Raw genomic sequence first — 23934 nt, 5'->3', positions numbered from 1 at the left:
ATATGTGAAAATTGTATATATTTTCAGTGTTGCCAACCCCAAATGTTCAAAAATCATAAGGCCCTCCCAAATCATGAGATTTTTAAATTAATAAATGGGGGGTGGGGGGGTTCTTTTCCTTCTGGCTTAACTCCCCTCCCCAAGATTCTCATGTTTTCTCCTGATTCCAGGAGCTGGAGCTTTAAGAAAAACTCCAAATATTGTGAGACTCACAATAAATCACAAAGTGTAGTCAACACTGTATTTTAGTGTTTCCTTCTGCCCCACCTTTTGTCTGCCACTTGTCTTCTTTGATCCCAATCCTGCAAGATATTCCTTGCTGGCAAACCACTGTGCCCAATGACTTCAATGGGGCTCTGTGTCAGCATCAGTGTGTCCCTTCTGCTCCCACCTCCACCCCCATTTACCAGCTAGCAGAATCAGGGCTTTCGACTGTAAACTCTGCAGGACAAGGTGTGTGTCTACATCTGTGTTTGTACAGTGCCTTGTACAGTGGAGCTCTGATCCATATTTGGCCTATGGGTGCTATCATAATATGAGTAATTGAACATAAATAATGTGCCAGCTTTTCAAAAGTACTCAGCATCCAGCAGCTCCTCGGGGGAGCTTGTCATTAACCTTAATGGGAGCGACTGGGTGTACATTTGCAGAACTGGCCACTTCATTTAGGTGCCTTAATTGAAGCTGAGCACTTGAAAATCTGGCCCAATTATATAACCTGTAAATTGGCAAATTGGTTAGGCAGGGGTGTGGACAGGTTGTGTTGCATCTCCATAATGTCATCATCCAGGGCAAAAATGAGACAGACAGACATAAAATATAGAATAGATGTGCAGTATTTATAAATTAAAATTTTTCTGTCTGTACTAAAAGTTTGAATTTTCTGAATTTTGTGTCTGCAGAATGTTAACCCTATTGTCATTTTGCATTATATTTCCCTTATTTTAATATTATTCATACAAAATAGAAAAGGAAATATAAGAAAAAATTAAGGAGATCCTTTACTGAACCAAGACATTTAATTTGCCAAGATCCAAATATATGCCTGCTGGATAATTGCACTAGATGCAGTTCAATCATTAAGGAAAATGAAGCTCAGCAAATGTGAAGTCTGCTGCTTGTTTCATTAGCAAAGAGTGAAGTGGAATGCAGGTCAAGTTGAATAAATGGAACTTTATTAAACCTTGTGCCCTGCTCTGTCCATGTGGCTGATTAGCTTCCAACCAACCTCCCTGCATTGTCTGTTCTACTGGTGTCTCATCTAAAACAGGCCCTCCTGGGCACATGGGCCCTCTGACTCCAGTTTCACTCATAATGATGCCCTGCTTTCAATTTCTTAAGAACATAAGAACGGCCATACTGGGTCAGACCAAACGTCCATCTAACCCAGTATCCTGTCTTCCAACCGTGGTCAATGCCAGGTGCCCCAGAGGGAATTAACAGTACAGGTAATCGTCAAGTGATCCATCCCCTGTCGCCCGTTCCCAGCTTCTGGCAAACTATCCTGGCTAATGGCCATTGATGGGCCTATCCTTCATTAACTTATCTAGTTCTTTTTTTAACCCTGTTATAGTCTTGACCTTCACAACATCCTCTCATCTTCACATAAAATGTTCTACCTTGTTAACTAAAATCCTAGCATGGATGCAGTCATATTGATGATTTATACTGGTATAGCTATACCAGTATGGGAAGGGAAATAAGCTGCACTGGCATTTTGTACCATTATAACTGCATGCACATGAGCAGCTGTACAGATAGAACTGTTTTGGTAATAAATCACAACCCTAACTGACAAAATTATACCAGTACAACTTTTCAGTGTAGACCAGGCCTAAATCTTTGTTTCAGTAACAGGGTTTGTTTTGTCTGTTTGTTTTTTAATGTATCAAACAATATGTTCTGGCCTTGGGTACCAGGGAACCAAGCATGATGCTGTAAAGCAAAATTGTGATGGTCTTATCTGAGTATCCATCAGTCTTCTGAGATTTTTCTTGCAGTTTTGTGAGAAAACCTTTTAAATTCACATTTGAATGACCCAAAGCCAGCCGTAATGGAATTCTACTAAACATGATATTAAATTAAATATGAGCTGACAAACATAGGAAATTTCACTAAGGGAAGAAATTTTTCTGGGACGCTATGAGTGCCCAAAAAATAGGGGTTTAAAATTCAAATATCTCCTAGGGCATATTTATAACACTATTCCAATGTTACTATAATTGAGATGCAAAAACTGGGTCAGCCACTCTTAAACCAAGACCTAAGTAGCATATAAATAAGTTATTTTCTATAATATTTCCAGACACAACAAAATCTAGACTTGGAATGGCATAGCTGAGCTAGTTGTGTTCTGTTCTGAAAACACGAATGAATGTCATATGCTGTTGTCTTAAACAATGTTTTGCCTTTGTGTTTTGGTATTCATAGATTCATAGATACACAGTTATGGGAGGGAATATGCACAAACCTGCTCTAATTTTGTAATTTTACAGTCTGAGGGGTTTTTTTTGTCTGTTTAGTCTATTGAGGATACTTGATTTTTTAAAAATTCCAGGAAGTCACACATGAATTAGATGTGCCCAGTTATCTGGACTGCACTCTACCTCCAGCCACTCTTATCTTCTGCTGTCTATTTCTATGCACTTGAGTCCTAATACAATGTCCATTGAAGTCAATGAAAAGGCCACCATTGATTTCAACTGGGCTTTGAATCAGGCCCATAAACCGGTTCCATTAGCAAAATCAAATTACTTCTTCAAGATGTGATATAGTGTTGATTTTCATGAGCAATGATCACTGTGACGCTCTGGGATGAATTAGGGCCCAATCCAAAACATATTGAAGTCAACAGAAGTTTTTATTTTGTCTTCAGTGGGCTTTGGATCAGGTCCTTAGTGAACTGGTTTTGATCTTGCAATCTTTGAACAGCTTTGTTTCATGATTAACAATAGGGCTCCATTAGACATCAGTGCTTGTAATGTGAAGATTCACATTACATTGTACTTTGTGCTTTATAAACAACAGTGATTAAAACAATATCCTGTCTATTCATCATTACAGATGCTGAGTTGTTTGGAACATATGTACCATGATCTCGGTTTGGTTAAAGGCTTTAATATCAACCCCATCACGCTGAAGAGGTGGTTGGTAAGTATTTCTTTAAAATTCCCAGTATTTGTGATTTTTAAAATACAGCTCCAAATCCTGCAAACACTTCCTCATGACATTAACTTTATTCAGATGAGTAATCCCACTAAAGGCGGTGAAACTACTCACATGTTTAAAGTTAAGCACCTGTGCCAATGTTTGCATGATCGGGGTCACAGATGACATGTTTTGGAATAGGTCTGTATTTGTTTACTTAAATCTTGATTCTGAGCTTTCTGTGGACTCACTACGGCCAAATTTATTCCTAGAGTAACTCAATTGTTAACATGGAAAAAACAGGTTAACACAGGGTGCTTTAAGGCTAGATACTACGTACAGTGTTTAATATTAATGATCTGAAAAGGGAAGCGAGTAGTGAGGTGGCAAAATTTGCAGATGAGACAAAGTTATATAGATTAGTCGGGACTGGGTAGACTGAAGAACTTCAGAGAGACCTAAATAAATGAGTTGGCAAATGACATTCAGTGTCAATAAATTCAAAGTAATGCACACTGGAGGCAAAAAATTAGGCAACTAGTACACCTTAAAAGGTTCTAAATTAGATGTGTCACCTTAGAAAAATGTCCTGGGTGTTATTGCAGACAGCTCAATGAAGACCTCTGCAAAATGTGCTGCTGTGGTCAAAAAAGCCAACAAGACATTAGAATTCCTAAGGATTGGGATGGAAAATAACACAAAAAATAGTATGATGCCGTTATGTGAATGAATGATGTGACCTCATTTGGAATACCTTGTGTTGTACTGGTCACTATCTCTCAAAAAGGATATTGCAGAATTAGAGAGGTTTCAGAGAAGGGCCACCAGAATGATTAGGGTAATGGAAAAACTCACATGAATTAAAATTGGGATTGGTTTGCTTAGAAAGGAGATGAATAAGAGGGATCTTGATAAAAGTATATAAAATAATGAATAATATAGAGAATGTAGATTAGGAATGTCAGTTCTCCCTGTCTTGAAACACAAGAACAAAGAGACATTCAATGAAATTAAAAGGTGGTAAATTCAAAATAGAATTTGCAATGCATAATTAGACTCTGGAATTCAGTGCCACAGGAAGGTGTTGAGACCAAGAATTTAACAAGATTAGACACTTATATAGATACCAGAGTTATCACGATAAATGCTAATAATTCTTTTTGGAAGAGACATTAAATCTCATGTTTCGGGGCTTAACCCAATCTCTAACTATTATAGATGAGGTAGACGTAATGTGGTGGGGGGACAGATTATCCCACATTTCCCTGTGGGGTTCTTACATTTTCCTCTGAAGCATCTGGTACTGGCCATGTCAAAAACAGGAGCTTGGACTAGATGGACGTTGGGTTTGATCCAGTATCAGTGGTGCTTGAACAGTTTTTGGAGTGGGGGTGATGAGCTGCACCCCTCTTTCCCCTGTCTGCGCCCCTCACCGCCCCCTAGAGCTGGGGCCGAGAGCAGGGCCATGGCTCCAGGAGGTGGGGACACAGACAGAGGTAAGGCAGCAGAGGCTGGGGCCACAGCTAGGGGCGGGGGTGGGGGCAGGGCCGGCGGCCGGCAGCCGGAACCCCACATGCGGGGCTGGTGGCCAGGACCCTGGGCTGGCAGCAGCCCCCGCACTCCTACTTCCCACGCCTATGTCCAGTATGGCATTGTCTGTGTTCCTATATTATACATTGGTTTAGCCTGAAATTACTAGTACTGGACATGATGTGACTCTCAATACTTCTGCATGTAGGTTGTTAGACTGTTTTTCATAAACATGGCATGTCTCTGCACTTCTATGCACAGCAGAAAATGTACTGTCTTTTAAGTGTATGTCACCTAGCATGTTGCTCTGCAGGATTATATCATTTTTGTCTGGTGGATGCAATGAAAACTATTTGATTGCTCTTTCTCTGGCCAAAAGTAGCAAATGTCAGTAAAATGGCATTGCTACAAAAATGATTCAAGGACTGGAAAACATGCTTCACTGTGAGAGACTTAAGGAGATGAATTTAGTTATCTCACTGGTAAAAAAAATCAAGAGGTGACTTGAGTGTTATCTCTAAAAATCTAAACAGGGAGAAGATTTTTGGTAGTAGGTGGGTCTTTAAACTATTAGAGAAAAACATAACAAGATCCTGCGGCTGAAAGGTGAAGCTAGAAGTTCAAACTGGAAATAAGGTGCAGATTTTTAAGAGTGAGGGTATTTAACCGTTGGAACAACTTTCCTAGGAATGTGGTAGATCCTCCATCACTTGGAATCTTTAAGTCAGGATTGGCTGTCTTTTTAAAAGATACGCTCTTGTTCAACCACAAATTGGGCAAAATCAGGAATTATGGGGTGACATTCTATGGCCTGTGTGGTACAGGAGGTCAGACTGGATTATCACGATGGTCCCTTTTGACATTAAAAACTATGAATCTGTGCCACCTACAATATGTGTAGAGATGCGTTCACATCAGTTCAAATTTCCCTGAGTAATTCAATGTGCTACTATTAATAGTTAATACAATCTCATTCTGAACCATGTGTGCGGCTCCTTATTTATTCTATAAAAATGTGAGTGTTACAAAAATTACTTCACAAATATTGGCTTTGCAAAAAGGGATGATAAAAAGAGACCCACAGTCCCTAATTCCAGGTGGTGATATTTCCCCAAAGCCTATAGTGTGCTTAGGGTTGAACTCAGGTGGACGAGAAAGAGCTACCTCACTTTACTTGAACGTTTCCTTTCTCAGTCCCACATTCACCTGCCTTTAAAATACCACCGAGAAACTGAGGAACAGGATGACTAATGCAACCAAATATTTTTAATAGCTCAGCATGCAGGGCTGATACAGCTTCTGAATCAGGAATCACATTTAGTGTCTGACTTCCGCTGATGGATGCATGAATTACAATCATATTACCTTGCACAATGAATGTGTATGACCCACATTTCAGTACAGAAGTTGTATGAGATGATGTTTATAACATTTGAGGAGATCATCAACATAGAATTTTTAAAGTTACTTTCAAAAGTCCTTCTCTACTGAAATAGAAGCCAAACAATACAGGCCTGGTTTTTCAGAAGTGCTGAGCTTTCCCAGCTCCCATTGACTCCAGCTGGAGGTTTGGGATGCTTAAAACATCAAGCCCAAGAACAAGCGGCTTGATCCTGCAGGGTGCGGAGGACTCTCGTCCTGATCCGGCAATGCACTTATGCTCAGTTTAACTTTAAGAATGTATGTAATCCCACATATGGCAATGGGGCTAGTCCCATGCTTAAAGTTAAGCACGTGCTGGAGGCCAGAGTGCTGAGCACCTTGCAAAATCAAGCCCTAAGTGTGTGGAGCTCAGTAATGCTGGGGAAGATTAGCGATCTGATAAGATGTCTTCAGTGTATATTTGTAAATTAAATAACTATTACATTCTTGCCTTTGAAGACCTCAAGAGTTGACATTCAAATTATGTCAGAAATGAGTTTTGTGGCCTCTGTATATTCCTAAGTGGGCCTTTGTCCCCAGCACAGTTTGGCAGACTTGGTGGTGTCTGCTGAGGAGATATGCAAGACCAGAGCACATGTTGTGCATCAGGACTGGGAAATCTTGCTATTGCCTGCCTATACTACTGGGTGAGGCAGATAACAAAGAGAGGGACTACTGACAATCCCTGGCCTCATATTGCTATCCCTCGTGTAGCTGGGGAAGGAATGCCACCTGGTACTTTTCAGTGACTCCATTGGATGGTTCACAGATTCTGTTAATAAAATCTTCATAGGGAGCCATATCTAGTTCTCCTCAGCCAGAAAGAGGAGGGTGGTGTTGCAGGGCTGCATGTTGTGATTTTTGAAGGGGCAAAAGTGGAGAATGATTTGGGATCCATATGTCTCACATGGCGACATGCAGTGCCTCGAGGGAGAGCAGGAAGTGCATGGACTCAGATCTTTCCATTCTGAAACATCTCTACAGTCATTAACTGTTTTACTCCTTCTTTTTGTAGCTGTGTATTCATGACAATTACAGAAACAACCCATTCCATAATTTCCGGCACTGCTTCTGTGTGACTCAGATGATGTACAGTATGATCTCACTCTGCAATCTCCAGGTGTGTCTCTGGTTTGTCCACATACCTATCTGTATTTCTGCTTCTATCACCAGACAAATATTCATCCACTAAGAGTCATAAAACCCAGGACATTTTCCTTCCAAAAAGGACCATCATTTTGTTTGTACATGACTCATTAATTTATTGAAAGCAAACAAGAAAACCTAACTATAATTAGTTATAGTGGAAAAAAAGGCTGTTCAAGGTTGGGCAACTAGCCTAGGGCTTGGGAGACCTGGGTTCAAGTTCATGTTCTGCCACAGATTTCCTGTCTGACCTTGAGCAAGTCACTTACCCTCTCTATGCCTCAGTTCTCCACCTGTAAGATGGAGATAATAGCACTGCCCTACCTCAAAGGGGTGTTTGTGAAGATAAATACATTAAGATTGTGAGATGCTCAAATATGACAGTAATGGGGCTATGTAAGTACCTAAGATAGGTAGGATGGGTCTCAAAAGTTTAGATAAGTATCCATAAGCACAAGAGCTTTACCAGAAATGACTTAAAGTTCTGGAAACTCAAACTTGGATAGTTCGCTGCTGGCTCCCTCCCTATGAAACAACTCCCTCAAAAAGCCCCAGCTCTTCTATCTTTGCTGATCAATGCTCCTTCCTCTTTGCTATGCTTCAGGGGAAGAGGACTTCTCCACTCCTCCGGTGTGGTACTCTCTTCAGTGGAAAGCCATGCAGCAGCCCTCCCCTCTCTCTCCCTTTCTCCAGAAGCAGCAGCTGAGAACAGGACCCATTAGTGTCTCCGCTGAGTGCTCCTTCACACTCCACCCATTCTGGCTCTTCCCCAGTACTTGGGTCCCAGACTACACCATCACCTTCTGAAGCCCCTGAGCCAATTAAACCATGTGCCTGCCTGTGTTCCAGTAGGGCATTCTGGGGAGCATGTATCAGGGGAACTCTAGACTCTCTGGAAGGTTGACAAGAGCTGCAGCAGCAATGGCTAGTACAGAGGCTAAACTGCCACCCAAGGAAGGAAGGAGTTTTACAGTCTTCCTCAAAAGAGGATCTGCCACTGTAGATAAGTGGTTGGGCTGGTCACGGGACATAGTGAAGAGACTCATCGAACAGATCCAGCCATGAAAAGGAGGTTGTGTTTTGTTCTGAAATAAAAAATGTTTCCAGTGGGTTCTTATTTTACCCCAATTGGTTCATCTATGTCTAATTATAATGAGAACTTATTGCCCTGGATTATATGAAAAGTAATTATTTAAATCACGGAATAAAATGCTCAGTCATTTCAGAGACTCTTTCATTTAGTCATCTAGGCCCTGAATCAGCAAAGCACTTAAGCAAAAGCTTAACATTAAGAAAATGACAGAGTAATCCCATGGAGACAAGGGGTAGTCCAAGATGCTGCACCCCTATAGCTCTCACTAACTTCTTTGGGATTTGTGAGTACTCAACACCTCTGAAAATCCACAAGACAGCTGGCTGACTGGCATGCCCTGTGGAATGAATTAAGCTTTAGTTATAATACAATAGAATCCTACAAATAGGAAGACTAGAAAACATCTCCTTCTATCATCCTGTCAAAGATATCAGTGATCCAGAGACGTAGTAAAAATCCAGATTTCCAGACAGTAGTTGTGACTGAAGTATATCTGACCTTCAACAGCCCAAGGACTGGCCTCTTTGATTTTAATCTCAAATTTAGGTGTCCCTCTTTAAATTGACCAAAAAGTAGAAAGAACCATCATTCAAGCTAAAGTTGTCTCTTCCTTGTCACTACTTCCCCAGAAGACCCCCAAATCAGACTGCAGCTCAAAGAAAGAGCGCTTATTAAAGCTGGAAGAACCATTCACCATGTATTAATTTAACCCTTTCTCTGGATGCAGGTAGTCTGACATTTGTATGAATTTGGGGCCGGTCAAAATCCCCGTGAAGTGACTTTCATGGTCTATGAATTGGGACTTCATTCACTATATAAAATATTTCAGCAAATGTTTTCTGCAAACTAGATTCAGCCTACGGGTTGTTCACAAACCGCTCACTGAAAATATTGCTTTGCATGTTCTATGTTCACGATTCATATTTATTCTGTATGGTCACCTTTGCCAGGTGTATTTTTCCCTCACTGGATGACCTAACATTTCTAAACTGCTTTCACTTCCACACAAAACAAATTTAATTTCATCACAAACCACATTTTGTTCCATGGTAAAATGAATCCCAGATACTGGCAAGAATTTGTGTTCTTGTGGATATACATATGAGCAAAACCGCTTCCACAAATATTCATCCTGTTTGGAAGTTGCTGAAATGTTTGTGAAAAATTTTCCTCACTCTCTTCCCATCTCTAGTTAGTGTGAAAGATAATAGTATGTAAATTGTCTTCCAACCGTCCCTCAGCTAGTGTAGACACTGGAATGATTTCTAAAGGCCTGAGTATTAACATCTCTGTGCTTTAAAACATAATATGAATATGAATAACTCTCAGACAAAATTCTACTGGCCTCCTCCAAACTGCTTCTATTTAATGCATCAAAGCCGAATCTGAGTCATTTGTTGCTGCAGTGAACAGTGAAATCTTCTTTCTTATCTGCAGTAAATTTAATTAACGAATAATGGTTAATTTTACCCGGGTGACTTGTTTTTCTGAAATGTGAATGTATTGGGGGGAAAAAGTATAGAAATTGTTAGACACTACATTATTATGTTTTTCTTTTGCAGGAGAAATTTCCCAAAATTGATATCTTAATTCTGATGACTGCTGCAGTTTGCCATGATTTGGATCATCCAGGATATAACAACACGTATGTGTGCCCTTTATTTTTTGTTCCTTTCAAATATATCTGGAAAACAATGCAGATCAGCATTTTCTTCTCATGTCCAGAGCAGAGAGTAGGGCAGCTAAGTAGGAATCTACCCACAATGCTCTGCTATTATGGTCAAACACTGACAAGGACAGAGCCACCACTGGTTAGGTTATATGCAACGCTAGCCATTAGCTTACTCAGTCCTGAGCTGAGGCTGCTAACTGTGCTAAACTCTGAAAGGAAAATGGCTCCCTCTTCAATTTTCTCATAAAACTTAGTATTTTCCATTAAAGGAAATTGGCAGCTAGAAAACATCTCAGGTCAAATTCTTTTGTTAATTATGCTATGTAATAGAAGAATGGTCATATGGTTGAGGCTCAATTACACGGGAAGAGTTTCTGGTTCTTTTCCCAGCTCTGCCAAAGACCTTAAACAAAGCACTTAACCACTGTCTATCTCCATTTGCCCATCTATACAATGGAGCTAGATGGCAGGGATGATCTGAAGGTTACTTCATAAATGTCTGTAAAGCATAGTGTGAGCCTCAGATGGAAAGTGCTAGAAGTGCTAAGCATTATTACTTCTGTGAACTACATATAAACTCTAATTTACTTGTATTCAGCTATTAAATAAGGGCCTGATCCAATTTGCATTGAGCTCCATGAGCATCTTTCCACTGACTTTACTGGGAGTTAGTGGGAGTCAAGCCTGTGAGCTAAAAAGAAGAAGAGTCCCCTCTATCCTTCCCCCATATGTTTTTAAGTTATAGAAATTCAGTAATAACAAGTAAATAATGAGAGTCTTTGAAACGATGTGGAAGTATGATCATTTTCTCAAAAAAATATTTGGATTTAATATTAACTGTTGCAATAATTTATTATTAATTAATTAGGTATTCACAACAATATACATAAAAATAACCAATGTCTAATGTGTAACGTATGTTTTTAAGTATCGGGTGTAGGCAACGTGTGAGACCTCACTATTTTCCTTCACATCAGCTACCAGATTAATGCCCGAACAGAGCTTGCCGTGCGCTACAATGACATCTCCCCACTGGAGAACCATCACTGTGCTGTGGCTTTCCAGATCATTGCCCAGCCAGAATGCAACATTTTCTCCAATGCTACCCAGGAACAATTCAAACGGATAAGACAGGTATGAATGTTGATCCAGAAGGGAGGTATGACATGCAAACCGCTCTTGAAGTTTCAGTGTGCACAAATCTACCTTCTGAACAGTCCAACAGAATAATTCCATCAAGAGGTTAGAACTGAATAATCTCAAACTTGAAGTAACACAGAGAGATTCCTGGGCTATTTCTCTAGCAACTCTCGTTGGACAGTTGAGCTGACCTTCCTTGGGTACCAATGAGAAAAGTTTGACTCTTAAACTTATCCTCTTCTGTGTAGAAACTTACATTATGAAAAGAGTTGTTAGGATGTGACTGTAACTAGGCCAACTTGCTCATATGGTAACAACTTAACCATTAGGAGAACATTATGCTGAACTTAAACAGGGAGTTCAAACTGGAGACAATTTGTAAAGACATAAACAAATATTCACCTCCTACACATTTTATCATCTTTTTTTTCCCCATTTTTCATCAGTATTAAAAATATTTGTGTTTGCACAAAAGCTTCAACCTGTGGAGCCTATCTCTTTTTCTGTTGCGTGAGGCAGTGAAGTCATAAGAATAAATTCACAATATTTTCCGTGACCACAAACTAAGATGTAATTCGCATAGTATTATGGGCCAAATTCTGCCCTCAGATTCATGGATGCAACTCTCCCATCCATTTTAAATGAAAATGCAGAAATGCAAAACTGCCATTGACTTCTGTGGGACCAAGCTTGGGCCTCAGCATGTAGAATTGAGCTTTTAGTTTATTTCTTTGTGCACTTTGCATTCATACTAAAAATCAAACAAAGCTCAGAACAAGAAACAGTAGTTTCTCCAGCATATAATTATACAAAACCAATTACATAGTTAGTCATTCTCTTATGTCACTGTGAATTCTTTAAATTAATAGTCTACTTTGTCAAGTGGCCTCAAGTATGAAAGTTCCTCTTTCAATGGTGCTGATGTGATACATCTGTTCTTCTTGTCTGTGTTCTATCATAAGGTATTTGTGTTAATTTAAGCACATTTCTTTACACAGCAATAGCTATGCCTTGTGAGACGTTAAATCAATGTATTATTATTATTTGTTTTGATAGGGGATAATTACATTAATCCTGGCAACAGACATGGCAAGACATGCAGAAATACTGGACTCTTTCAAAGAAAAAATGGATAATTTTGATTACTCAAATGAGGAACATGTCACCTGTGTAAGGAGATTACATGTTTATCATTTTTCAGTGCCTACCATGGTTCGCAGTGATACTGCTACATTCTAAACTTTGGTTTTGGCCTAATCATGCAAGATGTTGAGTAGAAGTAGTCAGAATTTTTCTGTCAAAATGGGTTTTTTCAACAGAAAATGCAGTTTCTGCAAACTTGAAATTTTCTGTGTGGGGAAAAGATTTTGACAAGAAAAAAATCCAAATGAAATAGTTTGTTTTGGGTTGGATCAATCTGAATTGAATACTTGGATAGCTCCCCTCAGTGTAGCATATAAGTGCCTCCAACACCCTTCGGAGGTAGAGAAGTACTACTTTTACAGCTGGAGAAGTGAGACCCAGAGAGACTAAGTGACTTGCCCCAGGTCTCACAGGAAATCCTTGGCAGAGCAGGGTATTGGCCGAGCTCTCCCTAATCCCAGCCTAGCTACCTAACTATGGAACCATCCTTCCTACCCTTTTGGGGTGTCACTGTGAGTGGGTACCAAGTGCAGGGAAATGTGTGCCTAAAAACAACCGTTTGCACTGTAACGTTAAAAGAAACGTCAAAGTATTTCTGTAGATTTTTATAAAAGCTTTTTCCCCAAAAAACAATGAGAAGTCTGGGGTCACTTGATACAAAGAAAGTCTAGATTTCTCTTTCAGATTTTGAAATCTTAGAGTCATCTGAGCAAGAAATAATTACTGTATCTGTCTGGATATAAATTCTTAGTTTCATTCTAGTCTCCATTACATCCATCATAACAATACTTTGCTCTAGCCCTAATCTAATTCCCATTGAACTCAGTGGGAATCTTTCCACTGACATTAATGAGGGTGGGATCAGGTCCCTATAATGTCTTCCCTCCAGGAATGTCAAAGCCCTTTACAATCATTCATGGATTAAGCCTCCCATGGAGTAGGTAACCATTATCCCCCTTTCACAGAAAGGAAAACTGAGACACAGAGGGGTTAAGTGACTTGCCAAAGATCATACAGGAAATATGTGGCAGGCAGAACCAGGAATCAAATCTCTCTAGGTAGAAGGAAGAGAAACCAGATCAGTCTTGTGCCTTAGCCATAAGACTATCCTTCTTGTCTGAGATCATTTCCCTCTGCCTCTCTAAAAATGAAGGACTCATGGCTTCTATGGCTTCTGTAAAGGCAAAGAGGCAGGCTTCTATATTACCAGAGTGTTAAAGTATTTTTCCTTCTTCAGTTGAAGATGGTACTGATAAAATGTTGTGATATCTCAAATGAAGTCCGCCCGATGGAAGTAGCGGAACCGTGGGTAGACTGCTTATTAGAGGAGTATTTTATGCAGGTAAGAATGAGAGACAGAGACACAGATACACAATCATCATCATCATAATAGTAATTCCTATTTTAACTATGGCTGACAGCTGACTGGTACTACTGTATGACAATCCAGTGCCACAAGGATGAGGAGGTTTCTTTTGCATAAGGTGACAGAAGTGTGGCATAAGACAGTATGTTCAGAATAAAAGTTACTGTAATTGACTGCAATTTGTAAGATTAATGACAATAATGTAGAAATGCTAATGTCATTGGACTGCAGCTTGTTCTCACTAATAGGGCTGTCTTGTGAGTTTTTTGGCATGTAAACCCTTGTCAAGCCAAAAGGGCAAGAAGCGTGAGTATAGAAAAAGTCAATTAAATGTGCAGTATTAAATGGTCCAAGTTTAAATTATATCCGTGATGATTTGAAATGCCCAAGGCTGCATAGGATGAACATTTGCTTTAAAAATGAAAACATTCTGATTATTTCCAAAGGACACCATCAACTTCATTAGTCCTGAAAAGTCAGCTTATGCTCCCAAAACAGTTGCTTCTTTCTGGATTCCCATCCCTCTCTAGTGTGGCTTCTTGTAGTATAAAGCAACATTAAAACTAACAGTAATCCTCTGCTCTCTCCTACCCAAGCCAAGCTGTCTGTGAAGTAGCTGGCAGCATGCAAAGCTTTATCGTGATTGGAGGAACAAGATGCCAGAGTTTTCTTCTTTCTATTTTTTTTTAACATTTTCCCTGAGCTGAAGGAATCAATTTGACAAAGAAATGACATTAGACGTATCCAAAGGGGAAGGCTTGACAATAGGGAATCTTAATGACAATTAGCTCATTGTCTCTGCAATATTTTTATGCAAAATAAAATGATCTGTCTTTGCACTTTATTGTCTTCCTCACCCTAATATCTGACCCAAAGTACTACTGTACACACATTATTAAAGCAAGTCTGACAGATGAGAGTAAATTCTGGCAATGAAGTTAAAGGGGTGTCAATTTTTGGTGTATTCTGTGCCCTTCTTACTAACTATGTGCTTATAGGACAGTCCGATCACTGTAGACCCATTTAAGTCAATGGAGCTACGCTGATTTATACTAGCTAAGGATCCAGCCCATTATTTGTAAAGATCTTTCCAAAGTCTGGCACACAGAGATACATCCCTCCCTGAATCTATATGTACTAGGAGCCACTTGATAGACTAGAAACACTCAACCATTTTTGATCATGGTTGGCTAGTTGTAGCCTAATACCCAAAAGAATAATTCTCCAGAGGAGAAGGAAGTCAAGGACCCTTTCCCTCTTATGTAGAATGGCTAAGGGCTAGATTCTGTTACCTTGTCTCACACTGAGTAGTGCTTTACTCCACAAGAAGTCCCATGGATTTTGGGATTTGTATGCCTCTGAGTATCTCCCTCTTACGGTATGTCTATACTGTAGCAGGGAGCAAGTGCAACCCATGCCTGCTTGGTGTGGCACTCTGTCCCCCTCTAGTGGCAGCTAGAGATTGATGAGTCTGCTATAGCCTGGGCTAAGAGGCATGTCTTTTAGCTCATGCAGTAGAGGCTCATGCATTAAGCTCCAGAGGTCCCAGGTTTGATCCTGGCCGACAACGACCGGGGTCTGTTGGTGTTACACAAGCCTCTTAAGCCAGGCAGGCAGACTTGTGCTAGTGGGCTTACACTAAATATAGCTGTGTGGACATTGCACTAGCAGAGGCTTGAGCTAGCCACCTGAGCTCAAGCCCACCCTGCCTCCTGGGTTCGAGGTGAGGTGGCTAGCCTCCTCCAATGCCAAAACAGCCACACAGCTATTTTTAGCACTCTAGCTCGAGTCCCACTAGTGTGAATCAGTCTACATGGGCTGTGAGGCTCGCTCCTGACTGCATACATACCCTTATGGCCTTGTTATAATATGATACGTTTCTGTACATGCAGCATTTGTGAAAAACCAAAAGAAACAACAATACAAAGGTTATTAAAACAATAAGAGTCAGCTTCTAAAATGTATGACACACAGTTTCCCTTTCATTTGCTGTTGTCACATACACCATTGAGGCATGTGTATAGGATATCAGTGATCTAGTTACTGGTCTGCAAACAGTTTGTGTTTTGCTGCCCTCACAGTCTCCCTGTTGATAATAATCTTTGTTAACTATTGAATCTGTCCTAGAGTGACCGAGAAAAGTCTGAGGGACTTCCAGTGGCACCTTTCATGGACCGAGATAAAGTGACCAAACCAACAGCACAGATCGGGTTCCTTAAGTTTGTCCTGATCCCAATGTTTGAAACAGTAACAAAGGTACGTTATTAAGGTTCTAAGATGCCTGCAGGAACTGAGAACATTTCAGCTTTGGTTTTGCTAAACATTTAGTCAGCCAGTGACACCTCCTCTTACTCCATTTTTATCATTTACAGGTAAATAAATATTTAAAGAAATGATAGTTTGACTCTTCTCACTTTTGTTTAGCTTTTTCCAGAAGTTGACGAAGTGATGCTCCAACCTCTTTGGGAATCCAGGGACCGCTACGAGGAATTAAAACAACTAGATGATACTATGAAAGAGGCAAGCTATACATACCTAGAACTGGGTGACATATTTCAGTCAAATCTTAAATTTGCTCAAAAATTCAGTGAGAAGTGACCAAAACTGTTTGTGAATATGGGTTGAATTCAGCAAATAGTTTTCGCCGAATACATTTTTTTTTAAGTTGAAAAAGTCTAAATGGTTTATTTTGGCTTTTTAAAGGCAAAATGTTTTGACTTTTCATGTCAAAACAACATTTCTTTTTGAAATCTAGCTCCATTTGTTCAAATTTTTATTTAAAAGGGTAAAAACACCTGAAAACGTAACAAAATGAAAACAGTTGTTTCACTCAAATTACATATTTTGCTCAAGCCAAAGTGATTTTTTTCAGTCTTTTTGTTTCATCAAGAAAAAACAAACAAAAAAATCTGTTTCAATTCCAAACAAACTGATTTTGTGGATTTGAACTGAAAAATTGATTATTCTCTCAGCTCTGTACATACACTCTGGGTGGTACTAAGAAGTGAAACAGACAGTTCAAGTTCTTCAGTTTGATGATATTTATTGCTTTTGATTATATCTATGGTCACTTTTTCTTCCTATATATTTGTAAAGCACCAGGCATACCTATGCCACAAGATCATTATTAATAATAATTATAAACAGAAAGAGCAAGAGAAGCAGCCATGATAACTTACCACAGAAAAGAAAATGGCAAAAAAATTCTGGGTGCACAGAATGAGTCATTCAAAAGAGCCTGCCGAGATATCACCAGATGTCACTGGCATTATACCAGGAATTGCTCTTTCTCTCTCTTATACGGCACACACACCTGCACAAACACACATACCATACAATACAATTAAACAAACGGCCACATTAATTCATTTTATGGCCCAGGTTAAACTATCTATCAATGGTATTTACCAGATGTCTCTCCCGTTGGCATGTAAGACCTCGGAGAGCTTTGATGATATCTGTAACCAGGTGCCAGGTCTTTCGGTTCTCTCTGACCTGGGCCAAATCCTCTTCAGCACTGGGCAAGCAGGGGAATCACAGTGCTGTCATGCTTGGTCCTGCTCCCATTGAAGTCAATGACAGAGCCACCGTTGACTTCAGTGGTACAGAATGATGCCCTTAGTGCTCAGACTGTGACCTCTGCTCCTGAGTCCTCTCCCTCTGAGGTCAGAGTTTAGGTTTCTTTTCCTCTTGTCATGATGCCCAACAGCAGGTAACCCCAAATTCACTACATCCAAATCCAGTTACATTACATAAAAGCAGAGTTTATGGGCACAGGAGAGAAAACAGAAAAATCCGAAAATAAATTAGGATTGTGAATAAGCTCATCTAGGTGGATGCTCTGATAAAAGCACTGATCGAGGGGCACAAAGCTGGCATTACAAAGTATGGAAATAGGAGGACTTGTGGCACCTTAGAGACTTAACAAATTTATTTGAGCATAAGCTTTCGTGAGCTACAGCTCACTTCATCGGATGCATACCGTGGAAAATACAGTGGGGAGATTTATATACACAGAGAACATGAAACAATGGGTGTTACCATACACACTGTAACGAGAGTGATCAAGTAAGATGAAGTGAGCTGTAGCTCACGAAAGCTTATGCTCAAATAAATGTGTTAGTCTCTAAGGTGCCACAAGTCCTCCTTTTCTCTTTGTGAATACAGACTAACACGGCTGCTACTCTGAAACAGGTAAGGTGAGCTATTATCAGCAGGAGAGCCGGTGGGGAGGGGAACCTTTTGTAGTGATAATCAAGGTGGGCCATTTCCAGCAGTTAACAAGAACATCTGAGGAACAGCGTGGGGGTGGGGGGGAATAAACATGGGGAAATAGTTTTACTTTGTCTAATGACCCATCCACTCCCAGTCTTTATTCAAGCCTAAGTTAATTGTATCCAGTTTGCAAATTAATTCCAATTCAGCAGTCTCTCATTGGAGTCTGTTTCTGAAATTTTTTTGTTGAAGAATTGCCACTTTTAGGTCTGTAATTGAGTGACCAAAGAGATTGAAATGTTGTCCAACTGGTTTTTGAATGTTATAATTCTTGACGTCTGATTTGTGTCCATTTATTCTTTTACGTAGAGACTGTCCAGTCTGGCCAATGTACATGGCAGAGGGGCATTGCTTGCACATGATGGCATATATCACATTGGTAGATGTGCAGGTGAACGAGCCTCTGATAGTGTGGCTGATGTGATTAGGCCCTATGATGGTGTCCCCTGAATAGATATGTGGACAGAGTTGGCAACGGGCTTTGTTGCAAGGATAGATTCCTGGGTTAGTGGTTCTGTTGTGTGGTGTGTGGTTGCTGGTGAGTATTTGCTTCAGGTTGGGGGGCTGTGTGTAAGCAAGGACTGGCCTGTCTCCCAAGATCTGTGAGAGTGATGGGACATCCTTCAGGATAGGTTGTAGATCCTTGATGATGCATGGGAGTGCATGGGTCATTACACAAAGTAAAACTATTTCCCCATGTTTATTTCCCTCCCCCGCCCTGCGCGTTCCCCCCCTCCCCCTCCCACTGTTCCTCAGATGTTCTTGTTAACTGCTGGAAATGGCCCACCTTGATTATCACTACCAAAGGTTCACACACACACACACACACCCCGCTCTCCTGCTGGTAATGGCTCACCTTACCTGATCACTTTTGTTACAGTGTGTATGGTAACACCCATTGTTTCATTTTCTCTGTGTATATAAAATCTCCCCACTGTATTTTCTACTGCATGCATCTGATGAAGTGAGCTATAGCTCACGAAAGCTTATGCTCTTAATAAATTGGTCAGTCTCTAAGGTGCAACAAGTCCTCCTTTTCTTTTTTTAGGAAGGACAGTTCCTTCTCCAAGGAGCTCAGATTCTAATTCTGATTAAAAGTGGAGAGGAACAGAACACAGGTCTTGTGGGAAGAGTTATATAAGGGCAAATAAAATCTTGTGGAAATTCTCAAGTCTACAACAGAAACATGAAACATTCCTTAAAAAAACTAAAAATAAGTTCAAGGTGATAGTGGGGGCTTTGAGAAGCTTTGAGAAGTTTCAAGCTGAAGTGAATTTCTATACCTGAAATGTAAAGCTGTCAAAAACAGAGTTTCTATGGAAACTGATAGAGCCTTAATTACAGTATATCGACACAAGGAGTGCTGGTATAATGAGAACTGTGTAAACTCAAAAATGCCATCAAACAAATAGCAGGTAGCGAACAATCTCAGAAATTAAGTCAACAGATAATGAGAAATACTGAGGTGCACTTTCTCCAGTCAAGTACCATAGTTATTTTGGATTCAATGGGGCCCGTGATGCACCAAATTGGTGTATACTATTGCATTAGAGATTCAGCTGATATCTTATTGAGGATTAGTGATCAGCTAGCTGTAGCAGTCTGTCTGGGATGTGCCAGTGGTGATATTTGTTCTGTTTTGCTCTTTATTCTAGTTGCAAAAGAAAAAAAGTGCAAGTTTGACAACTGAGAGCACACAGAAGTGAAAAGAAAAACACTCTTAGCAACACAAAAGTCACAAGGTGAGTGAGTTTGGTTTTAAAATATTTTAAAAGTAGACACACATGGACAGAAGATGGTGCAGCTCAACTGACTTCAGTGAACCTGTCCCTTCTTGTGCCCCTAGAGAATTTGGCCAGGAGTCCATCCACATAAGATGAAGTTTTAGCAACCACCCTTTTCTGGAAAATGATTCACAGAAGTCAACAACAACAACAAAAAAGTCTTTCTGATTCATGCACTAAAATACCTGTAGGCAGCCATATGACAATTACAGCATTATCTAACTAATCTTTGTATCCTAATATTTATGAGTCAGTGGGTGTAGCATGCTGCACATGCTTTGTTTAGAATCATAGAATATCAGGGTTGGAAGGGCCCTCAGGAGGTCATATAGTCCAACCCCCTGCTCAAAGCAGGACCGATCCCCAACTAAATCATCCCAGCCAGGCCTTTGTCAAGCCTGACCTTAAAAACCTCTAAGGAAGGAGATTCCACCACCTCTCTAGGTAACCCATTCCAGTGCTTCACTACCCTCCTAGTGAAAAAGGTTTTCCTAATATCCAACTTAAACCTCCCCCACTGCAACTTGACACCATTACTCCTCGTTCTGTCATCAGCTACCACTGAGAACAGTCTAGATCCATCCTCTTTGGAACCCCCTTTCAAGTAATTGAAAGCAGCTATTAAATCCCCGCTCATTCTTCTCTTCCGCAGACTAAACAATCCCAGTTCCCTCAGCCTCTCCTCATAACTCATGTGTTCCAGTCCCCTAATCATTTTTGTTGCCCTCCGCTGGACATTTTCCAATTTTTCCACATCCTTCTTGAAGTGTGGGGCCCAAAACTGGACACAGTACTCCAGATGAGGCCTCACCAATGTCGAATAGAGGGGAACGATCACGTCCTTCGATCTGCTGGCAATGCCCCTTCGTATACATCCCAAAATGCCATTGGCCTTCTTGGCAACAAGGGCACACTGCTGACTCATATGCAGCTTCTCGTCCACTGTAACCCCTAGGTCCTTTTCTGCAGAACTGCTGCCGAGCCATTCGGTTCCTAGTCTGTAGCAGTGCATGGGGTTCTTCCGTCCTAAGTGCAGGTCTCTGCACTTGTCCTTGTTGAACCTCATCAGATTTCTTTTGGCCCAATCCTCTAATTTGTCTAGGTCCCTCTGTATCCTATCCCTACCCTCCAGCGTATCTACCTCTCCTCCCAGTTTAGTGTCATCTGCAAACTTGCTGAGGGTGCAATCCACACCATCTTCCAGATCATTTATGAAGATATTGAACAAAACCGGCCCCAGGACCGACCCTTGGGGCACTCCACTTGATACCGGCTGCCAACTAGACATGGAGCCATTGATCACTACCCCGTTGAGCCCGACAATCTAGCCAACTTTCTATCCACCTTATAGTCCATTCATCCAGCCCATACTTCTTTAACTTGCTGGCAAGAATACTGTGGGAGACCATGTCAAAAGCTTTGCTAAAGTCAAGGAAAAACACGTCCACCGCTTTCCCCTCATCCACAGAGCCAGTTATCTCGTCATAGAAGGCAATTAGATTAGTCAGGCATGACTTGCCCTTGGTGAATCCATGCTGACTGTTCCTGATCACTTTCCTGTCCTCTAAGTGGTTCAGAATTGATTCCTTGAGGACCTGCTCCATGATTTTTCCAGGGACTGAGGTGAGGCTGACAGGCCTGTAGTTCCCAGGATCCTCTTTCTTCCCTTTTTTTTTTCTGCCTTGCCTGTCCTTCCTGAACAGTTTATATCCATCCATGACAGTACTCCAGTCATGTGAGTTATCCCACCAAGTCTCTATTCCAATCACATTATAATTCCTTGACTGTGCCAGGACTTCCAGTTCTCCCTGCTTGTTTCCCAGGCTTCTTGCATTTGTGTATAGGCACTTGAGATAACTCGCTGATCGTCCCTCTTTCTCAGTACGAGGCAGGAGCCCTGCCCTCTCGTGCGCTTCTGCTTCCTCCTGGTATCCCACGTCCCCACTTACCTGAGGGCTTTGGTCTCCTTCTCCCGGTGAACCTAGTTTAAACCCTCCTCACTAGGTTAGCCAGCCTGCTTGCGAAGATGCTCTTCCCTCTCTTCGTTAGGTGGAGCCCGTCTCTGCCTAGCACTCCTCCTTCTTGGAACACCATCCCATGGTCAAAGAATCCAAAGACTTCTCTCCGACACCACCTGTGTAGCCATTCGTTGACTTCCACAATTCGACGGTCCTTACCCCGGCCTTTTCTTTCCACGGGGAGGATGGACGAGAAGACCACTTGCGCCTCAAACTCCTTTATCCTTCTTCCCAGAGCCACGTAGTCCGCAGTGATCCGCTCAGGGTCATTCTTGGCAGTATCATTGGTGCCCACGTGGAGAAGCAGGAAGGGGTAGCGATCCGAGGGCTTGATGAGTCTCGACAGTCTCTCCGTCACATCGTGAACCCTAGCTCCTAACAAGCAGCAGACTTCTCGGTTTACCTAGCAATATTCCAGAGATTATGACCTAACAGTGTATTTATCTAAATAACCTTCTGAATTGTATTATGTTTAGTTGACATTTAATATATTTGATCTGAATTTCCCTTCTGTACCAGAACAGAATTGTTGAGACCTTAAAGGTCTGTTGTGTTTGTTCACGGAGTGGACTGATGCAGCTAAGTATCATGGGATCCTTCAGCCCAGAGGAAAGATGGTAGAAAGCTGCCGAGACCACGTCAAGAACGTATTTTCTAAGAACTGTTGCTATCTTCATGGACACAAAAAAAGGAAACTTTGATGTATAGAATTTTTTTATTTTTCAACTGCTCTTCTAAATAAAATATTCTTATACAAACCTGGGTGGTGTAATTATTTCCTTTCATAGATGTGTATATAAAGAACTGCTCCTGTTCCCAAAGAAAAATGTTTTCATATGTACATGGAGGAAAGGAATGGGTGTTGGACCTTTTAGAGGAGCCATTTTATAAACATTTGTGTGTGGTATAGTGTGTGTCATAACAGTAAGAACAGAAAAATGCTTTATTATTCATGTATGGTTATGTAAATATTAGGAGCCAAATCCTGCCACAGGACACTAACCCTCACATGAAGAAAAGGAGGACTTGTGGCACCTTAGAGACTAACCAATTTATTTGAGCATAAGCTTTCGCGAGCTACAGCTCACTTCATCGGATGCATGCAGTGGAAAATACAGTGGGGAGATTTATATACACCGAGAACATGAAACAATGGGTGTTACCATACACATTGTAAGGAGAGTGATCAGGTAGGTTAGCTATTACCAGCAGGAGAGCTGGGGGGTGGGGGAACCTTTTGTAGGGATAATCAAAGGAAAGAGAGAAAAAAGTTTGACTCTGGTGGTCTAGGGGTGTTGATATGCACTGACATGTGGGAGAGGCAGGTTTATTTACTAGGCCTAGTCCCTCCCGCCCCTGCCAGCCTACTGAGGGCCAGATTGTAATTGATCCCTGTGCAAGAGCACAAGGAGGGGAGGAGGAGGAGGGGTAAGGAACCGTTGTTTCTTGTGCCCCCATTGCAGGGGTTAGCCGCAATTTTAGTCCCTGAGTGCAGGAACTGGTCCCTGCTAGCACCGGCTGGGACACTAGCTGCCAGAGTTGGCCAGCTGCACAGCAGAGTCCCCCCGCTGGGTGCTATCCAGGGGTGTGCTCTGTCTGTGTGACAGCTGCTCTCTTGGCTGACACACGGGGAACTGGACAGGAGATGTCCAAAGCTAAAAACATGAGCTGCTACAGCTTGCGCTAAACAGCCAGAGCTCTGGAGTTAGGGACTGCAGCAACTCCTGTCCTCTGTGTCTCGACACAGAGGGGCAGATGTAGCCCGTGTTCACCCAGGGTTACATCTGCACGCAAGGGAATTCCAAGCAGCATGCACAGCAGTGTCAGTGCTGGAGTGGTGCTCCTCCATTCCACCCCCAAGGAAGGTTCATGGCTAGTAGCCACAACAGAGCCTGGAACGGGCTTCCACACGTATTACCGAGGGCAGAATTTGGCCCTTGGTTTTTAAATCTTCACATGACAGAAGCGTAAGAAGTATTGCACTGTAGCTTTCACATAGGTATGTTTTTAATCAGACTCTTGTGGTGGAAGAAAACAGGCTGCCTTTTCTGTGCTTTGTCTCCTAGGTTATTCTGTGGTTGCGCTATAAATATGCAGAGTAGCACATAAGGAAGGCCTGGTGCCCACGAATGCTCGTGTTTCTCTTTGAAGGGCACACACACTGAAGCCATATGTCTGCAAGCTCCAAAGCTGCATGT

At 41.3% G+C, this 23934-nt stretch overlaps 1 protein-coding gene across 6 annotated transcripts in view; it reads left to right on the top strand.

Annotated features, from left to right (window-relative positions):
* Positions 1-22463, top strand: part of PDE9A (phosphodiesterase 9A) — an 81259-nt gene extending 58796 nt beyond the window's left edge. For 4 of the 6 annotated variants that reach the window (XM_073359695.1, XM_073359720.1, XM_073359728.1 and 1 more), the window contains 10 exons: positions 3064-3150; positions 7115-7219; positions 9901-9983; positions 10988-11144; positions 12207-12320; positions 13531-13635; positions 15787-15915; positions 16084-16179; positions 19590-19676; positions 22256-22463. In XM_073359695.1, the coding sequence (XP_073215796.1) occupies positions 3064-3150; positions 7115-7219; positions 9901-9983; positions 10988-11144; positions 12207-12320; positions 13531-13635; positions 15787-15915; positions 16084-16179; positions 19590-19640 (927 nt within the window). In that variant the 3' untranslated portion in view covers positions 19641-19676; positions 22256-22463. The remainder of the gene's footprint in view (positions 1-3063; positions 3151-7114; positions 7220-9900; positions 9984-10987; positions 11145-12206; positions 12321-13530; positions 13636-15786; positions 15916-16083; positions 16180-19589; positions 19677-22255) is intronic. The other 2 variants (XM_073359704.1, XM_073359712.1) reach the window with 2 other exon arrangements.
* The last annotated feature ends 1471 nt before the right edge of the window (positions 22464-23934 follow it).

This window comes from Lepidochelys kempii, chromosome 1 (assembly GCF_965140265.1).
Source record: "Lepidochelys kempii isolate rLepKem1 chromosome 1, rLepKem1.hap2, whole genome shotgun sequence".
Taxonomy (NCBI): Eukaryota; Metazoa; Chordata; order Testudines; family Cheloniidae; genus Lepidochelys; species Lepidochelys kempii.
Note: the sequence above shows the minus strand (reverse complement) of the source record. Positions and strands in the feature narration are given on the sequence as shown.